This window comes from Uloborus diversus, chromosome 7 (genome assembly GCF_026930045.1).
Source record: "Uloborus diversus isolate 005 chromosome 7, Udiv.v.3.1, whole genome shotgun sequence".
Taxonomy (NCBI): domain Eukaryota; kingdom Metazoa; phylum Arthropoda; class Arachnida; order Araneae; family Uloboridae; genus Uloborus; species Uloborus diversus.
In genome coordinates, this window is record NC_072737.1 from 113267958 (window position 1) to 113288476 (window position 20519).

The following is a 20519-nucleotide window of genomic DNA, read 5'->3' on the forward strand; positions in this document are numbered from 1 at the left end:
ATAAATGTATTTTTTTCACAAATCATTTTTGGCATTGTTTAGGATTTTCTCTGAAAAGTACCCTTGAGATTAACTTCATGGCTGACTGGAACCTACACCCACTGGATCGCAAAGCCAGCAGTTTCAGGTCGAGCCACGAGCCACCATGGCCATGCATATCCTGCGTTCCAAGCATTTTATATCATAATATCAGTTTTCCCGTTTACATAACATTTTTTATTGCTGCTCCACTCCTATGAGCCATAACCTAATGTTATATGGCCTATAGCCGTTCTCAATGAATGGACTATTCAACACAGAAAGAATTTTTCAATTTGAACCTTTTTTTTTCTTTTTTTGTAGTTCCTGAGATTAGCGCATTCAAACAGACTCTACTGCTTTATATCATTAGTATATTTTTTACTGTGTATACTGATTTAAAAATATTGATCACAAAGGTTTCGGACCTTAATTTTGAAACAGTTCTGAGATAAAGTCTCAAACCCAAATCTCCCTTTTGCCCACATCATTGAAACTTGTCTAAATTTGCGTTTTTGAACTTCATTTTTGAAAAATTACCAGTGGAGAGTCCCTCAAGGGAGGGGCAATCGCCCCTCCCTTGTATCAGTTTCTGCCCATTGAAATGTTGAAGAATATGGTGAAATTTTACATGTAGCTGAAGGAATTTAAGGAAAATAACTCTTAACATTAAGTTGCATTATGTGTTTTCAGCAGTTTTAGCTGATATTTTAATGTATGTTATTTTTCTTTCAGGTGTTCACAATGTGAAATGGCAGCAGCCACTCCCTCCCCAGCTTCTGTTTTGACGTCAAGCTGTCTGGCTTCTTCAGTCGCTTGGTCGGACTAGCAATGACGTCATCAAAGACAAGCGCAGAAGAGCAACCTCTATTGACAGGCAACGGTACCATGGGCAAAGGGCTCAGCTGGGAGAGTAAAGATCACAGGGACGTGTCTGAAATTCACATCCACGTTGACAGCCTGCATAATGGTCTCAGCAGGCGAGAAAAAAATGGCGATGCCCACGGTTCTCAGGATGGGACAGTCAAGATCAACCTACCCCCACCAGAGAGGGAAGAGCCCCGCTTCCCGGCAGAAAAATTTAAGACCTTCCTAGGATTTGTGTTCCTGGCCTGCAACATGGCATGGACGCTGACTATTTTGTCTATAGTGCATGAGCGCATGCCAGACAGGACCAAGTACCCCCCGCTTCCAGATGTATTTTTTGATATATTCCCCCCAGTGGACTGGGCCTTAGACGTTTCTGAATTTATAATTATTGTCTCAGTGTGGTTGACTGTACTTATGATAATCATGCACAAACATAGGTGAGCACAGTTTCTATCTTTTGAACGACAAAAATAGTGCTGCAAGAGTTGCTTTGCGTAAATGTATTCTTGTGTTCGAATGAGGTTTTAAAATTTTTGATATGTATCGTTAGAAAATCTGTTTTCACTAATGTGGTGGTTGTGAAAGTAAATTTAAAAAAAAAGGGGAAAAAACGAATGTGCTGATGGTAATGGTGCTTGATGAAAGAACAAGGGTATCTTCCATTGCTAAATCTGAGAATTTATTAAATAATTACTCTGTTGTTAAAAAAGTCAAGAAAAAAAGTCTTTAATGAAGATCGGAGATCCTCACAAATCATGCTCAATCCCTGAAACTGCAATTCATTTTCTGTCAGCACTGCTCAAGCTGGCAGGTTATTTTTTACTATTTTTAAGAGAAAGGATTGCCATAGAAACTTTGATTCAAATAATTTGCTAATACTTGAATGGCTACTAGAAACATGTGCACATATATCAGAGCAGTGACTTATATAAAGCATCATCAGTTCTCCATAGTTTCTGACAAAAACAGCTGATTTTTCTCAGTTTGCTGTAGAATTTCTGATGAGCTGGGCTCATTGTTTCAGTTTAAGGGGCTAAGGCAAAGACAAGTATTCGTTTTTGCTAGGTAAAATGGCAAAATATGCTTTGAAAAAAAAAAAGTTCTTAGATATGGCTAAAATATTTTAATTTTTACATATGCTTTGAAATTACAAGAGCATTCTTTAAGCCATTTTTAAAGAAAAACATTGACAGCATGTCAATCATTCTAAGTTGCAAAATGTTGCTCTCTTACAATTAGGAAGAGTGAAGTAGGGTAGAAATTGCTAATTTCTGTGTCTAGTCAGTCAATTGGTGCTAACAATAATTTCACATTTTTTTTTACATTTTTCTTTGGAAAAATAATTTTGTGTACCTTGTTCCTATTTCAAGATTTTCTTATGTGTAAGAGATAAAATTAAAAAAAAATGTGCAACCAATTTTATTAAAGAATGTTGAAGGTAAGTCTGTTCCTGGCAAATTTGCAGTGATGCCCCTTGCACAAATGTGTCAAGTGTGGTTGGCAGCCTGTAATATTACAGTATGTTTATGTATTTTAAAATTACATAGTATTATGCATGCAGGCTCCATTTGTTACTTAATTCTCTATAATTTATGCTAAAATTGTAACTTTATATGTACCATAATCAGGGTCCAACAATTCTAGGGTGATAGATTGCCTATACTACTAAAAAAAGTATTTTGGTGACCAATTCTTTTGGAACTAGAACCTTTCAGAAGCCATATTACACTGAACTTTCCTATTAACTGTGAGAAATATTTTTTTCCTGGCTCTTGAGATTTTACAATTTTTGTCAGTCTTTAAATATGTGTTGTTCAAAATTTTCATTCCCTTCCCCCAACCTTAAAACTTTAATGTGTACTGGATTATGCTTTTTAGCAACCTTGAAAACAAAGAGACAAACTTCTATTGCAAATGAACATATTGCTCATTTGGAAGAAGAGTGCCACAATACAAAGAAATGAAATTTTACTGGAGAAGTGTTTGAAGTTCAACTCTTCAGGCAATTTACATTAAGAGAAGTAAGTTCCGTGTGCTCTCCAATGGTTAATATTAGAACAAAAAAATCTATCATTATTTTCCAAAGAAGATAACGTCAGTTGAACCCCTTTAAGCAAAAAAAGAAAAATTTAAAATTTCGTATTGTGTGGCACTCTTTTTCCAAATGAGCGATATTTTCAATCTCAAAAAATAATAACATGCAGCAATCGATCATTGTAACTTTAGCTACGAGCAACCCACACTTGCCGTAACAGAATCCAACTTTAGAACGTACACTGGTGTCCAAAAGTTAAGCATAATTCATAAAATGCGAGAAAAATCTGTAAATTTTCGTAAAATTATATAAAGTTACTTATGGAGATTCATTGGTTGAAGAAGAAACAATATGTTTATGCAAAATAGTATAGTCAATGGTGTCATGCGCGAATTAGGTGCGCGTTTTGGAATGTGGATAAAACAGTTGGCATGCTTTAGAGAGTTCAGGCGCATTTCATGCAATTGCTGTACCAAGAAACATTGGATCTGGTGTAACAGAACTAATAATGGCACAAAGACGCCAATTGGACATGTTTGCGAAAGGAAGAATCGTTGGAATGCTAGAATCTGAAAGATCACAAACTGAAGTGTCTCGTATTCTTAATGTGCCTCAGTGTGTAATCTCGAGACTGTGGCAGAAGTTTTCAAATATGGGAGATGTTACCCGCCGACCAGTACCAGGTCGACCAAGAGTCACAACCGCAAGCCAAGATCGTTTTCTGGCAATTTCTGCACAACGTCATAGGGACAGCTGTGCCAGAGAACTGGGTTCGGTGCTCAGTGCTGTCACAGGAATAACAATTTCGAGGCAAACTGTTTACAGGAGACTCAATCATGTCGGTCTGTATGCCAGAAGACTAGCAGTTTGCATTCCTCTCACATCAGCGGATAAACGCGCTCGTTTAAACTGGAGCTTGCTACATCAGCATTGGAGTCTGGGACAGTGGGCTAATGTGATGTTCAGTGATGAGTCCCGCTTTACTCTATAGTGTGATTCTCGTCAGGTAACAATCTGTAGAGAAAAGGGGACTCGTTTCCAACCGCAAAACATAAGAGAAAGACATCACTTTGGCGTCAGCAGGAGTAATGGTGTGGGCGGGCATTATGTTGGATGGCCGCACCGACCTCCATATTTTTGAAACAGGCTCAGTCACTGTTCAAAGATACAGAGACGAGGTTCTTGAGCCTTATGTTTGCTTGTTTCAAGGTGCTGTTGGTCCTGAGTTCATATTCATGGAGGATAACGCGCCATGTAACCGAACAGCTGTGGTCGATGACTTCCTCGAATCAGAAAATATCCAGCGAATGACGTGGCCTGCGAACTCCCCTGATCCGAACCCTATCGAGCATGTCTGGGATATGCTCGGGAGGCAACTTGCAGCCCATTCGCCCCTGCCAAGCTCTGCTCCTGAGCTAAAAAGAGCTCTCCAGCATGCTTGGAACTGTTTAAGCCCACAACTCATCCACCACCTCATAGAAAGTATGAGTAATCGTTGTGCAGCGCGCCTGGCAGTCAGAGGTGGCCATACACACTATTGAACTTCAGCATCATCGTTTAAAGAAAAATTTTTGTGCAAAGAGTAAACTCCTCATATGCCTAATTTTCTTTTAAACTATTTTTTGGGATGATAAAAGTAAATATTACCGATTTTTTGAGTAGTTTCCTTATTTTGTAACCGTGTTGCACTCGCATATCATGTTTCCCCCTATTTCAATGCATATTTCTCACATTACTCACATAAATAACAATTATGCTCAACTTTTGGACACCAGTGTACATGCTGTTTATTAATAGTAATCAATGTTTTATCGAATGCATTGTCTAATGCAAACTACCTACTTGCCTACCTGCAAATTTCATTAAACGCCGTCCGAAATGAAATCTTGGCTATACTATTTAGCAGATATTTTGTATATTGTTAAAAACAGCAATGTCATTCTTCTTGTCACCCCCTCTCTCTCGCCTTAAACTCACTATTTCACAAACCCCACAAAACCTGATATTTCTAGAAAAGTGCTTTGAGAGGGAAAAAAGAGAGATGCCTTTGTCTACGAGAGGAACTTCATAGTTTTTCTTTTCTGTGTATTTTTAGCATTCTTACAAAGTCAAATGTCTTTAAAAGCTATTTCTTTCAGGTTTATCATCTTAAGAAGGTGTTTTGTAATAATTGGCCTCCTATACTTTATGCGCAGTATTACAATGTTTGTAACTCAAGTCCCTGTTGCTAGCACAACGTATTATTGTTCACCAAAAGTAAGTTATATTTTGTTTTTAAGTAACAAAACATTCAGATGTAATATTTTTAAAAAGCTAATTGTTATTTTATTCGTCGATTTTCTGCAATGTCCTTCTGCGGGGTGCCCCGCCTCCAAGAGCAAGAGCTCACCCCCCTAAATATCGCAAAGACACCCCAAATGAGAAAGATACCCATCAAAACGCCCCCTCTTCAAATTTCAATGCCGTAGTCTGCGCCATGACCCTTCCCTCCCCCAGGTGGGCACTCCTGTTTTATATAAAATGCAGAGTCTTAAAATATACTTACTTGGCTAAGTTTTTGAGTCATATTTTCATTGAAATATGCTTGTAGAGGTGTTAAAAATATCTATGGCAATGTTATAGAGAACAAAAAACATTTTACTTTGCTGCATTTCTTTCCTAAAAAAATGGTAAAAAGTGTGTGGAAAGTTAAACTGACTGAAATGTTTCATGATTTTTTGGTTTTCAAGAGGGAAAAACACACACCAAAGAAATGTGCTTGCTTGATTTTTTTTAACCTATGTAAAAATGATTTTTTAATGCTAGTTATTTCTTGTTTATTTTGACACAAAAAGTAATAGTGAAAAAAGGTTCATTGACATACATTGCAAAGCAATGCTGCCTTCAAACTATTTTGAGAACTATTTGTCTTAACAGGTTATAAACCACTTAAAAAGCTATTAATCTTAAGAACAGATTATAATCAAATTGTTAGACACACTACTGTGCAATAATAGCGAAAGATCAATATTATGTGTCTGTGCTATGATGGTACTGAGTAACATTATTTGAGTAAGTTACTGGTTGCAATGCATGTATTATGCATACTTGCCAACTCTACTGTTTTTAACGGGAGACTCCCGTTTTTTGCTTCCATCTCCCGATTTCCCGTTTTTTACGATTTTCTCCCGTTTTTGCAGTTTTTTTCAGTCAATCATTAAAAAGTTTCACTTTCTTCTCAATAGATCGCTCCCTTTTCTGGTCTACCAATGTCATGGAATAATAATTTTTCCGATTTATAACTCATTCAGTAAAAATTAATTTTTTGGAAGCTTTTCACTTTGCATGTTCAACGAAGCACGTGCTTTGCCGAAAATTGCAGCCGATTTCAATCTTTTTGCATCTTGAAAATATTTCAATTATTCTGAAAGTTTAAAGTTATTTTAACATGTGCTACCCTATACCTATTTATTTTATATTTTATTTTAATTATACAGTCAAACCCCGCTATAACGAACCCTCAACGGACCGACTTGAGAGATCGCTATAACCGGGGGTTCGCTACATCCGATTTTCCAAAAAATAGTCAAAATTCAGTAATATTTTACAATAATAATCATCATAATTGCACAATGACTTAATTAGTAGTTAGGGTAATAAAATTAAGTTTTAGAAATCACTAGTAACTATATTTTACTCAATAATAAGCAAATTAAAATTTTACTTTTTTTTTATTTATCAGTAGCATGGAAGAAAGACGTTTTCGGTTGAAAACTTTTGGATTTTATATACATATCAATTTTTTTCTCAACTACTGCAAAAGAATCCACAATATGTTTGTCAATGTTTTCAGTCGCAAAAAAATTGTTCAAAATATTTACAGCTGCTTTTGCAGCAGAAATGGACCCAAGATTTTTTGTTTGATTTATAAACTAGAGAGAGTTTCTTCACGTTCTTAATGCACCTGGGTTTATTCGATTTTCCAATAACCATCAACTTTCGTTTTTCAGAGCCAGTCATGTTAGCACAAATAAGAATCTATCCAACCACCCGTTAGAACAGACAAACCCTTTTTCATTAAAATGTTCGGCAAATTCATTTGCCTTTGCCTGCAGAATGGCTCCCGTTATCGGTACATTTCTGTTCCTCTGCAGAGTGAACCACTTAAATAACGCTTCGTCTGCATTTTCCCTTACTGCTTTTCGCATTTTTTTTACAGCCATTTATGTTTGTTTCATAGGCAGAAACAATTGCATCACGCACGGTTCTGCCAAATAGTGGCTACAGTAGATTTTGAGAGCGAAAATTTTTTTGCAAAGTGAGGATTAGGTTTCGCCACTTTCTAATTTGCGAATTAATTGCACATTTTCTTCAACAGAAAATGCTTTGCCTTTATTTCGCCTGGCCATGATGATTTCTACCTAGTTCACACGATTATCCGCAGTGGAAATTAAACTAAAAATCAGAGCAAATGCACGAGTGACCAATGATCTCGTCTTCTGACTAAAACCAGTTGAGAAAATTGAGGGAGCTTGAAAATCGGCTCGCCCCCCCCCCCCCCTCCTGAAGAAGCAGCTGCTCTTGCAAGGAACAATAAATGAGGAATGTGGTTTGGACTAGAGATTTCCTAGAAGAAGGGTTGAGAATTGTAGAAGATGGAGTTTGCTGAGAGAACAATTGCTAATGAATTTCATTGGGGCATGTGCAAAGAAGAACTTGAAAAATCAGACATTTTAGGATCCTTATAGCCGATTTTTTTCGTGTTTCTGGATCGTTATAAGCATATGGAATTGTATTAATGACATAGGGCTTCAGTTCGGACCAATTAAAAGGTTCGCTACAACTGGGAGATCGCTATATCCCGGGTTCGCTATAGAGGGGTTTGACTGTATATTGATTTTTTTTTCGGATTTGAGAAATTAAATTTTTGTAGGTACTTTTTTGGTAGAGACTGGGGAATGTATGAAATTTTCAGCAAATTCGCTCCTTATTATTTGGTCTTTTCTTTGCAGTATATTTTTCTTGCTACTACCAATTAGCTTACATCTGCAAAAAATCCACATTTCACTTTAAATTTAGTATTTATGTTATTTAAAAACATAATTTAATAATTCTGTTGTGAAGATATGTCGCTGGTGAATCACCTATATAGGTACCTCTAGCGGAATCTCCTTGTTTTTTTTCTTTGAAGGTTGGCAAGTATGATTATGTATACTAGAAAAAAAGAAGCTGTGCAAGTTTCGCATCACTTTATTTTTCTTGGAGGTTGTTCATGAACTGTTGCAGTTTTTTTCCTTCAACTTTTTAACCCCAGCCACCTTTGTCATTAAGTGTCAGACTTCATTTTTCCCCTCTCCTTTTGTTACATGTCATGCTGTTTTTCATAAACATATTCTTGATATTCTTGTAAAAAGTGTTATATAAAATACTAGCAGTACCCGCACAGTGATGCCCGTGCTAAAAATTTAATGGAAGTCCGTTGAATTAAAAAAAAAATAACGCCCACTCCCCCTCTGATGTAAAATGATTTGTATAAAATGAGTACACATCTTCTCCAAAAAAAAAACCTATTAAAGTTTCTTTGGAATTTAAAACATTTCGTCAAATCATTAAATTAGATTTACAGTTGCTTTAAAACTCTATTTAGCGAGTGAAGCGGTTTTTACTGCTATTTAAAATATTTCACCAAATAAAAAATAAAAAAAGACATCAAATAATATCTTTCAAATGTAAAAATAGTTCTGCAACTCTATTTTTTATCGCTAAACTCGCCCAGCAACCACGCTCTCATAATCCATTCGTCTAAGAAAAAAAAACATCCATTGGAACATTTAAAAATCATCGTCAGAAAAAAAGAAGAAAATGTCTTACATTTCACTTGGATAAAAACAAATCAAAAGTTTCTTTTCCAAAACAAATCGCCAAAACAATGAATTACATTTACGGTTGCTTTAAAGCAATAACCCTAGACTGAACTGCTCAGCGCCTAACGCGCCAAGCGACCACGCTACCGTAACCCAGCCCTTTTGAAAGTGAAGCGGATGTTTTTTCTTTGGCAAAGAAAAATGTAAACTATATCACTCATTATGCCTCATTCATTATGTGCCGGGGGCCTTCGTGGCTTTGCAGTAGAAACTTCGCTTCAAATGCCAGTAAACGTGGGTTCGATAACCTCGGATGCTCTGAGTGGTGTATGTTTCCTTTCTTTACGCTGAAAATCATTTTCATAATGTCTTATGTGTGAATAAATAAAAAAAAGTCCAAAATCTCGAGGCAATGGCCCTCAATCCTTCCATGATTATTAACTATGGACACGTAAACAACAACAGTAGCGTCATATAAGTTAAAGGCAACAATTTTCAATTTAATTAAAAATATGGTCATTTTTATGGACTTTAAAAGCGACTTGACCGCAGTCATCTCGTCAAAACGCATAAACTTGAATTTCTCAACCTAGAGCATGAAAAATTATTTGAATTAACAGTTTCTTATTGTTTCTTCTGTATCACGAAAGTATTCGTCAGTTAAAAAATTGAATTGTTACACAATTTCACAAAAATATCGTTTTGTTCTACGAGTCCAAAAACTTGGTTCAGAAAAATGTCATTTCATCATGGAGCAGAAAATAGTACAAACATTGAGGAAAAAGGGAAATTTTTTTTTTCTCAGTCTTCTTTTTCATATTTTAAAAATGAAGTGGAGAGAAAAAAAAAAGTCAGCTGAAATGAAAATAATTTCACTGTAATCGCTTAAACTTAAAAAAAAAAAAAAAAAACTTTTTATGTTACACATGGAATTGCTCTGAACTAAAAGGCATTATTTTCTCTATTGTAATTAAAATAGCAGGGCTGTGGACATTACCAAACGCTGTGGATCGCTGTAAAATAAAATCCCAACAAAACATAAACAAGAAAAGGAGCCAAGTTCGATCAAAATGAGGCCCTGGGTAAACGGTGTCACGGATAAAAGTTCAGATTTGAACGGGTACCAAGTTTCATAGCTGCTCCTCGTAGAAATTGGACTGTCCCATGTTTCTCAATTCATTCAGAAAACATTTTTTTTTATTTTCCTTGATTCCGGATTTTAAACTTGCGGCAAGTTTTGGTGGTGAATAAACTATTTTCAAAACATTTGACTGTTCCAATTATACAGTAACTTTACAAGTTTAAATCCGGGAACAAAGAAAGTAAAAAATTGTTTTCAAAATAAATTGAAGAATACGGGGCTGTCCAATTTCCATGAGGAACTGCTATGAAACTTGTTATCCATTGAGATCAGAATCTTGTCGGTGACACCGTCGACCCAGAACATCATTTCGATCGAACTTGGCTACTTTTCACATTGATATTTTGTTTGGATATCATTAAGTTTTGAAAGCTAAATCATAGTAATGTTCTTCTTTAGAATTAAATGTAAAAATGCGTACAAAATACAACTTCCATCCCCCCTGCTTTTACGATGCACTGATTTCTTTTCATTAGTAATTTCGAAGATATTTCCATAACTGGGGGTTTGGCGCTATCGTCAATTATAGGCTATAATTGTTTGCTTTTGTCACTATCAGCAAGACCATGGCCAAAGTACATTAGCCCTTGGTCTTTGGCGTCCACAAATTTGGCGACAATTGGGAAAATTGCTAAAACTCCTAGTTTTCAAACTCTTCCCGCAATTTCTACATTGTCTGAGGGAATTATTATAACGTAGATTGTAAAATATACAGAATTGGCGAAAACATTTCCCCTGCTTATAATTCCGTGGCGCCAAGTTTGTGGACCTTTAAGAAATTAAAATGAAGCAAAGCTAAAAGACGTAACTATGGCAATGCGAAACAAAACATCAGTAATTTTAATGGAGATTAGATTTATTCGAACTTTATTTTTAATGGCTTGTAACTTTTCTTCCTTTGGAGATAGAAGGTTATTTTTTTTGACCATAGGTCGAGATATTTCTGGAGTAAAAAATGTCGCTTTTTCCAACGGTGTCAAAAAGAAAACTGTGGGACAATTCCTTCACTTTGTATTGATAGATTTAATGAAGAAAGTATTGCCAAAATTTCAGCTAAGCCTAAAACAGTTCGAGATAAAAACGCCAATTGCTCCCGTCGAAATAAAGTTAGAGCATTGAAACAAATTGCTTAGAACGCGGAAAATTCTACTCTTTCCAACGATATAAAATATTAATATGTGCAAGTAGTTTGTCATCCCTTTAATAGCCAATAATAGGCAATTTACGTGAAATTTGAGCCTAAATTGGAATAAAAAAAGAACTATTTATCAGATTTTTTTCGAATTATAGCCTATGTTACTCAGTAAAAAGGCACCTTTCATACAGTGAAAGAATTTTTCAAATAGCTGCAGTGGTTCCGGAGATTACCTCGAACATATAAACACACAAAAATTCGCCCTCTCTCTTTATAATATTAATAAAGATCTTATTAAAAGTCTTGTTACCTCAACCCCCTTTGACTTGTCAATTACTCAAGTTCAGGAACTCCCTCTCCCACCCTCAAAGTTGAACTTTTGTGGGCAGCCCCTTAGGTCAGAATTTCATAATCTATTGTATAAAAAATGATGGATCATGTTGTAATGAATGAAAGTTTAACCTTTTCAAGTATGTTACAAGGAACCAAGAAACAAAGTAGTTTATATTCATAGTTTATATTCAGTAAATTACCGCCCATTAGCCAGGGCTAAAGCAGAAATACGTGAAATACACCGCCAGCTCAGTTATTTCCAGCCGAGGACTGCAGTTTCGTGCTTATTAGCACTCGTGCTTATTAGCTACCAGTTTGTTTCGCACTCTTGGCTTCCTTAAGAGGTTTTCCATCTCCAGCTCAGTCACTTTCCTATGCCGGGCTGATGAGTGCTAATAAGCACGAAACTGCAGTCCTCGGCTGGAAATGACTGAGCTGGCGGTGTATTTCAAAGTAGTTTATGTTACAAAAATGAAAATCTGGAGATGCTAGTGCAAATACAGGTGCAAAAGTAAGTTGGTTAGTAGAGAGGCATTAGTGATACTTTTGACAAATGTTGCAATACAGCACGATTAAAAAAAAAAAAAGAAAGCTATCAAAAGGGTTCAAACTTTAACACTTATTTTGTTAAAAACATTTTGTTTGTCACTTACATCTTATGTTCCTTGCTACGTCATATTGCTTTAATTATTTAATACATTATAAACATTGAATATTTATCTCTTACAGGCCAATTCGTCAAGCCCTCTTCTCATTGTGCAAAGAGTTTTTTCTATGATGTCAGGTTTTGGATTATCCATAAATGGAAAACACACATATTGTGGAGATTATATATATAGTGGGCACACAGTAGTGCTGACTATGGCATATTTAGTAATTAGAGAATGTAAGTATATATTCTTTTAAGTTGTTCATAATATTGTATATTTATTCTTGCAGTTAAGTTTTGGCTGTACAAACTTATCCTTATCTAAGTGAAAAACTCTTATTGTGTAACACTTTTTGATTTCCTCGACTTGTGACCACAAAATTATGATCTGTAAATATCAACAAAGCTAAAGCAGCTGTTTAAGTGTCAATTTCTTACTCAATTTGGCACTTTTTAAAAGATGTCAGGCCACTTTAAGACCTTGTATTTCGATAATGGGGAGGCAAGGACAAATAATTAATTTTACAATCACACATGCCTTATTAGTGTAAGGTATGGTTTCCTGGTTAGCAATACTTTTGGATGATGACTAAGCACCACAACAGTCAAGGACGAATCCAGAAACTTCCCAAGGAAGAACGATCGATTTTTTTACTTGCCTCTAAGCCTCTTAATACCTATCTAATTTACACATGCTTGGGAGAGCGGGTTGCAACATAATTTTTATATGAAACAACAAGAATTTAGAGATTTAGCCTAGGAGGAGGAAAAGAGGTTCCTTGACCCATTTTCCGTTTCCAATGGGTTTCTAAAATTAAGTTTTTGTAACTTTAATATCGTTATAACTCCAAGAGAATATTTCAAAAACCCCTTCCTTTAACATCATCGAATATTCTCTAAACTTGCATGTTTTTTTTTTGGGGGGGGGGGGGGGCCTCAATTACGAAAAATTACCTGAACTCGTCCCTTTCCCTAAAACTACGTGAAATGGTCTACAATCGCTACTTTATGACTTGAGTTTTGAAAAATATCTGGAGGAAGGCCCCAAAACCTCTCCTCCTTAAAACATCAACGAAGATCTTAGAAATTGTCTTTTTGAAACTTGAAATTCGAAAGTCTCCGGGAGAGAGTTTCGAACGTCGCCATATGTTCCCATAACATCATCAAAGATGGCTTACATTTGCATGTTTAGCGCGTAATTCCAAAACATTGACAGTGCAGAGTCCCTCAAGGGAGGAGCGATTGCCCCATTGCCTCTCCCTTGTATCCATCCTTGGCATCAGTCCTAGAATGTTCTCTCTTTTTGAAATGTTCTTATCAGCTAAAAATAAAATAAGTGTTTCTTTCATGCTTTGATTTTGATTAAAATTTCAAATATATATTTAAACGTTTTGTGTTTGCAGATAGCCCAAGGAGGTTTGTTATTTTTCACTGGATAGTATGGCTGTCCAGTTGTACGGGGATATTTATGGTGCTATTATCGCGAGGCCACTACACTGTTGATGTTGTCATAGGTTATTATGTAACTACTAGAGTCTTCTGGATTTATCACACTATGGCTAATAATGCCGCTCTCAAAGTAAGTGTGTGTGTGTTCTATTTTACTTTTAATTTCCAATATTGTTTCGATATTCAATTTTATCAACTTTTTTGATACAGCATATTAAAAGATTTGAATTAAAAATTCATTTTTAAGCCTCAAGTATTTTAAAAAGATTTTTATAACTTTTACTTCCTTTACGTTGCCTTTCATTTATTTATATTGTAATGGAGGAATTCAAAAAAATTTGCTAACCTATTTTGTTTATTTGTGGACAGGAAAAATAAGAACTTCATTCTAGTAAATGTATCATGTCTGTAACTTGTTCAACACATTGTACACAGCACTGTGTAAAAAATAAATCTTTGCAAAATTTGGTATGACATAAAATGCAGTAAAATATACTTTTCCATTTAAAGAGGTTTAACTAATTTTTATGGAGTTATAAATAGACTTGCCTGACGTTCTGGTTTTCGGACAAAACCCTAGTGCCCCAGCCCGTTTACTTCACGTCCCGGGAAAAAAATAATTTGATTTCGGATGGCCAGAAAATAATTAACTCGGAAGAATTACTTAAAATAGTAACTTTGTCATTTCTGTACCTCAGACTCCGACTGCCTTAAGTTCAAAAATTGAGATTTTTCTGTTTATTATTGCATTGTATGTAAAATCTTGGCCACATCAAGCCATGCGAATGTAAATCTTAAAAAAAAAAGAAAAAAATTCTTGTCAATCATTTACCAATGTTAAAGCGCATCCTATCCTTTGCATGTGCCCGACAAATTGTTTTTCCTACCTCCTGTAAAATAGCAATTATGTGACTTATGTTAGTCTGACTCTGAGGTAGATTTGTAACATTGACCTGTAAAATTAGTATTGGATTAGGGCCGGTCAGGATTTTTACAAAATTAAAAACCGTAAGACAAAAAAACATGTAAATATTGTTCACATTTTTATTACTTATTCTGAGTTTTTCTCAAAATATTGACAAATTGGAAATAAAATGTTTCAATGTATCTGTTTGTGTCATGTAATATTAATTACCCCACCAGGGGTGTGTACCCTTTGAATACTTCCTGTGTGAGGGGGGGGGGGGGGTAATCCGGTGTCCCGGTTGAACTTTTCAGAAATCTGACATGAATTAATCAGTTCTAGAATTTCCATCCATATGAAGTTTGATTGGTTTTTGATTGACACATGATTAGTTTCAAATATCTTTTACATATTTTATGAAAATAAGATTTTTTATATGACGATGTTTATGTCTTCATTTGTGTTTTTAGGAACAACATTCTGCATTATTTTGACAGATTTTTTTTTTTCAAATGTTGTGAATTTGCATTGTTCTATCCTTTTTAATTTTTAAATAATTTGTTTTTAATTATCTTGCATCATGTTATATTTCTAGTGAACTATGTTCCCTCTTAATTACATTGTTAAATTGTATATTTCAGAGCTGCCACATTGTATAACTTTTCCATTCCATGTACGAATTTCGATTTGATCAGGCAATTGTATGCAATATTGATTTTTTTTTTTGGGGGGGGGGGAACAAAGTTTGAATGTTTTGTGCATTTCATGATGAAAAGTTCGTCTAATAAACTAATTTTGCCGGTGTTTTATGCTATGCTTGATGTTTTAACGGCTTAAGACAGGTGTTTCCAAACTTTGCTTATTCTGTTGACCCCTTGCCTTTTTTTTTCTTCTGTTTAAGGTTGACTCCCATACGTAAGACTAGTTTTAAATTTAGTAAGGCAGTGTAATGTTTCTTATTGACCTTGTGAAAAGAGTAAACTTTGAAATTTACATATTGCTCATTTGGAAGAAGAGTACCACAATACAAAGAAATGAAATTTTACAGGAGAATCGTTTGAAGTTGAACTCTTCAGGCAATTTGCATTAAGGATAGTATGTTTGCTGTGCTCTCCAGTGGTTAATATTTGAACAAAAAATCTGTTATTTTCCAAAAAAATATCGTCATTTAAAGGCCTTTAAACGAAAAAAAAAAGGAAAATTAAAAATTTTGTATTGTGGCACTCTTTTTAGAAACAAGCGATATGCTTTACAATAAAACAGGCTTTAAGATCGCTCCTAAATTCCTTCTAACAATTTTGAAGCATATGCTCAAAATAACTGTTGATATTTTATTGTCCTAAATTTGTATCAAAAGTTTGTACTTTTTTTTTTTTTTATGTCCTTACTCCAACCCTCTTTGAAAACTTTTTTTCATCTGAAATTTTGTATAAACAACTTACATAGAAGCCTTAACGAATTCAATTCATTCTTAAATTAGTGAATAATGCCATTTTTGCATTTTGATGAAATTTTTATAAATATACTTTTATCTGTATATTTTAAGTATAAATTAATGTACAATATAAATGAAAAGAAAGGTGCTTGAAAAAATGGAGACTTACAGCAGTATTTTTATTTTCCAAAATGGGAATAATTATATTGGATGATGAATTTTATGTATTGGTCTAAAGATTTTGAACATACGAAAGATAGTTATTCTACTTGAAAACGTACATTTTACAACACTTTGAATTGATTGTTATTTGCTTTTTTTTCTATTAATGATTAATTTTCCTGTTTAGGTACCTGGAACTAATAATTTCTTATCGAAGATTTGGTGGTTTTCCATATTCAACTATTTTGAAAAGAATGTGGGTGGTATTGTGCCTCGGCAATATGAATGGCCTCTTCCCTGGCCCCGCCGGTTTTCAAAACACACACGAATATCCTAGCACAGTTGAATATGTGGTAAGTGGTCTGTACTTACCTTATACACAGAACTATATTTTTCCAAAATCTATTCATTATTAAAGCTGCAGAGCTGGAGGGAAAATAGCTTTTCCAACTCTGAGAACTTTAGAGCCTCAGACTCTTTTACCACAAAATCAGTTTAACGTCATAACCACTGGCAGAGTTGCAAACTTGACGGTAAGTGAGACTGTGACTCTGACTCTTGGAATTTTAAACCTTCAGCTTCTGGCTCTGATTCTTTTACCCTAAAATTAGTCTGACTCCATAGCCATACTCATAATTAGTTAAGAAGGGAAACCAGTTTAGATGGGTCAAAAAATCCACTTTTTTTAATGACATAAAATGTTAGTAAAACTATTTAAGAATCTTTTGCAAAAATTTCAGTGAAAAATTCTGATTAGTTCCGATGCTAATGAGTACTTAAGTGACTGTGAAGACTTGAAAACACAATCACATCAGTTTTTTTTTATTTTTTTCAATTGCTTTTTTCTTGAAACTACTTTTTTTCAACTCGTGGGCATTCTAGTTCAAAGAGTTACTGACCAATTGTTCTGAAAATTTGTGTGTATATTTTTTATTCAATTATACTGTTTGAACCTAACTCTGGGATGATATTATTAATTAAAAAAATAATAATAATGCAAGAGATGTGAAAAAAAAAGGTCGAAAAACATGACATTGTAATCAAACACCCCCAAAACATACAATTTTCAATTTTTTTAATCGAAATTAGGTTCATATCAGGCTTGGAGTCTGTTGCGAAAGAATGTAATGGATTACGATTACAAGCTTGACAAATAGGAGTTTACAATTATAATTCTCCATTAAAATGTAATTACGATTACAGCAATGATTGGATTATTTAAAAAATATAATCGATTACAATTATGATGTGCCGATTACGATTTTGATTACGATTATAGACTCGTGAGAGAAAAATACATGCACATGTATATATTATTCTCATTGCTCGTTTGCGGTAACTCCGTCATAGTTGAAAAATTATTATTCTTGATTGTGCATTTAACATACCTGCCAACTTTTCCGGATTACCCGGAAGTTTTACGTATTTTCATGTTCCCTTCCGTTTTTCCGGTTACGAGCAAAATCTTCCGGATTTTTCATGTTTTGTAGGAGAAAAATGTCGATGTCGCGACAGTGCGTTTGAGGCCAAGTAGCCAAGGAGGGTTGCCGTAGGAGAATCGCGCAGACGTTAAGCACGCGTATGACGTCACTCAGTGGTACGGCACATGACATCATCAGGATCCAATCGAAGCGAGGATCGCGGCAGGCAACTAGGGGAATGATTTCGGCGCCGTTTAGTTTACATGTTTACGATTTTTCTTGTTCTGTGTTGTTTGTTTCGTGCTTTTTTTTAATTAAAGATGAGCAAACGTTATTTTCAGACGTTTAGAGAAAACTATACAAATGATTATCCTTGTATCATACGATCGCATTCTGGTGAGAAGTATGCTTTTTGCACCATTTGTAGCTGCAATTTTATGATTTGCCACGGTGGAAAAAACGACATCGTGGCACATTTAAAATCAAACAAACATTCGCTGAACGGAAAATGTGCGACTGAAAACTCTTCTGTGGACAAGTTTTTTCAAAAGCAGAATGCCGACAGCGATGTGATTAGAGCAGAGTGCTTATTTACAAGTTTTCTTATTGAGCACAATGTACCGTTAACAGCTGCTGATCACGCCGGATCTTTGTTTAAAAGAATGTTTCCCAAGTCTGAGATAGCCAAGAAATATTCATGCGGCCGATCAAAAACAACTGCTATTGCAAATGAACTATCTGTAAACTACAAAGAACAAACTGTTAGCTGCCTCAAGAAGTCCCCCTTTTCTCTCGCTATTGATGGTAGCAATGATAATATGGATGCTAATTTGTATCCTATCGTCGTCACTTACAATAATGCTGAATTATCGAAGCTTCAATGTTGTATTTTGTCCTTAGTTGAACTGGATATGGAATCTACCGGAAAAAATATATCCCAACTTATACTGGATGAGCTGAATCGTTTACAAATTCCGTTTTCAAACTGCATTGCATTTGGTTCTGACAATGCTGGAGTTATGCTTGGTGCAAAAAAAGGTGTAGTTTCTTATTTGAAAGAGCAACATGAGGAAATTGTAGTCATGGGCTGCCTGTGTCATTTGCTTGATTTAGCTGCTGAAAAAGGAGCTGCAACATTGCCTGTAGATATAGATCAGGTTATAGTAGATATTTTCTACTACCTAGAAAAAAGCAGTAAAAGGAAAGAAAATTTAAAGCCATTTCAAAACCTTCATAGTGCTGAAGTTAGAAAGATACTAAAGCATGTAGCTTCATGCTGGTTGTCTTTAGGAAGAGCTCTATCTAGAATATTAGATCAGTGGGATGCACTACAGGCCTTTTTTCTAAGTGAAGTCAAGTCAAAGCCTTTTACATCTTCTTCACTGGCATTATATACCATCCCAAAGTTAAAAGAAAAAGCTGTAGCCTCGACTTCTCAGGAGCAGACCAAGAAGAGGCCTGTAGAAACTGATAAGGAAATTTGTAACAAAAAGAAAAAAATAAAGGTTTCTTCCAACAAAAATCTTAGACCTACTGAGACCAAAAGTGATGCTAAAACAAGCTTCAGTGTAACTAGAGAAGAAAAATTTTTTTATTTCTTATCATCGAATCTTAACAAAGTTTGTTTATTTCTATTAAATGCCATTTCAGATTTTGAAAAGATAAATACTGCTCTGCAATCATCTTCACCGAAAATACATGTTTTAAATAACATCCTGTGTGATTTTTTAAAAACATTGTTTATGAAGTTTTTGAAACCTGTGATAATAAAAGGTCAGGCCCTGTTGGAAATAAATTACCACAATGAAGCCAATCAGTTGGCAAATTCAGATTTATTTATTGGCTTCAAAACAAATGAAATGTTGAATCAGTTAACTGATGAAGAGAAACACAAATTTTATTATTCAGTTAGAGAATATTACATTGCAGCTTGTGATTACATGATTAAGAAGTTCCCCATTAATGGAGAGATCCTTATCCATTCTCAAGTTGCAGATTTGAAAAATATAGAAAATGCATCATTTCAAAGCGTTGAGTATTTTGTGAAGAAGTTTTCTTTTCTGTTAGCTCTCCGAGAAGGAGAAACAGAAAATGAGGCATGGGACTGTCTGCGGAAACAATTCACGGAATTGCAAATTGAAGATAGTTCAACATTTAAAGGTGATACCATAGATGCGCAATTGAACTTTTTAAGTACTGTTACTGATTATAATGGTCAACTTAAATTTGATAAAATTTCAAGAGTTATGTTAGGCATTGTGACCAGTGGTTGGAAGTAGCGCACTACAAGTAGCGACGCTACTGTAGTAGCTACATTTTTGAGTAGTTTGTAGTGTAGCGCACTACTTTTTAAAAAAAGTAGTGTAGTGAGTAGTTAACTACAAAAAAATAGTAGTTTGTAGCGATTTCTGGAAACTATTTTTAAATAAACTGCAAAAAAAAAAAAAAAAAAGGTTCAAACGAATTTGATTGGTTCAAATTTTACACAAGTACATTAGCGGATGCAATGAGAAGTAAGACTCATAAAAATACGAGCTGACCTCAGGCATTTCATTTTGACGCCATACGTTCTATGTGATTGACGCCATTAGTTTTTTTGCCGCTGTAATTTTCATATTTCATCAATATTCATATTGCAAAATGCACTTATTTTCGCGAAAATAAAGATATCGGTGATTTCGCGAGTTGAAAATTTGATGAATTTTATATGAACTGACCGAAGATTAAAAAACAAAAATATTTTAATTTTTAATTTGGCTTAAATTTTTGACAGTATTCATCAAATAAAAAGAAGCTACTTAAAATGTTATGGAAAAGGATGAAATTGAACTGTTCTGGAGGACTTACAATAAATACGAGCATTACAGTGTGTGAGGGTATGATAACGGACATTTTTCTTAATGTCTTCTGATGAGCTAATTTATCAATCTTTTTTGTTCAATTCTCTTACGGTGTGTGTGTGTGTAACAGGATCCCCCCCCCCCAAAAAAAAAAATCGAAAGTTGATTTTTCAAGTCGCACACTCTCTTATATTTTATCCTTTTACATCCATAAAAAAACATATAATTTGAGCAACGGCAGCAAGTGCCGATTATGTCTGAAAGTGTGAATCAGCACTTGTGTA

General features: G+C 34.8%; 1 protein-coding gene and 1 long non-coding RNA gene across 3 annotated transcripts in view; both read left to right on the top strand.

Moving 5' to 3' along the window:
• LOC129226576 (phosphatidylcholine:ceramide cholinephosphotransferase 1-like) overlaps nt 1–20519 on the top strand; it is a 126340-nt gene that overhangs the window by 92825 nt on the left and 12996 nt on the right. For both annotated transcript variants that reach the window (XM_054861196.1, XM_054861197.1), the window contains exons 3-7: nt 754–1325; nt 5062–5179; nt 12105–12261; nt 13428–13603; nt 16162–16327. In XM_054861196.1, coding sequence (XP_054717171.1) covers nt 850–1325; nt 5062–5179; nt 12105–12261; nt 13428–13603; nt 16162–16311 — 1077 coding nt within the window. In that variant the 5' untranslated portion in view covers nt 754–849 and the 3' untranslated portion in view covers nt 16312–16327. The remainder of the gene's footprint in view (nt 1–753; nt 1326–5061; nt 5180–12104; nt 12262–13427; nt 13604–16161; nt 16328–20519) is intronic.
• LOC129226577 (uncharacterized) overlaps nt 1–20519 on the top strand; it is a 123465-nt gene that overhangs the window by 83613 nt on the left and 19333 nt on the right. The window lies entirely within an intron of this gene.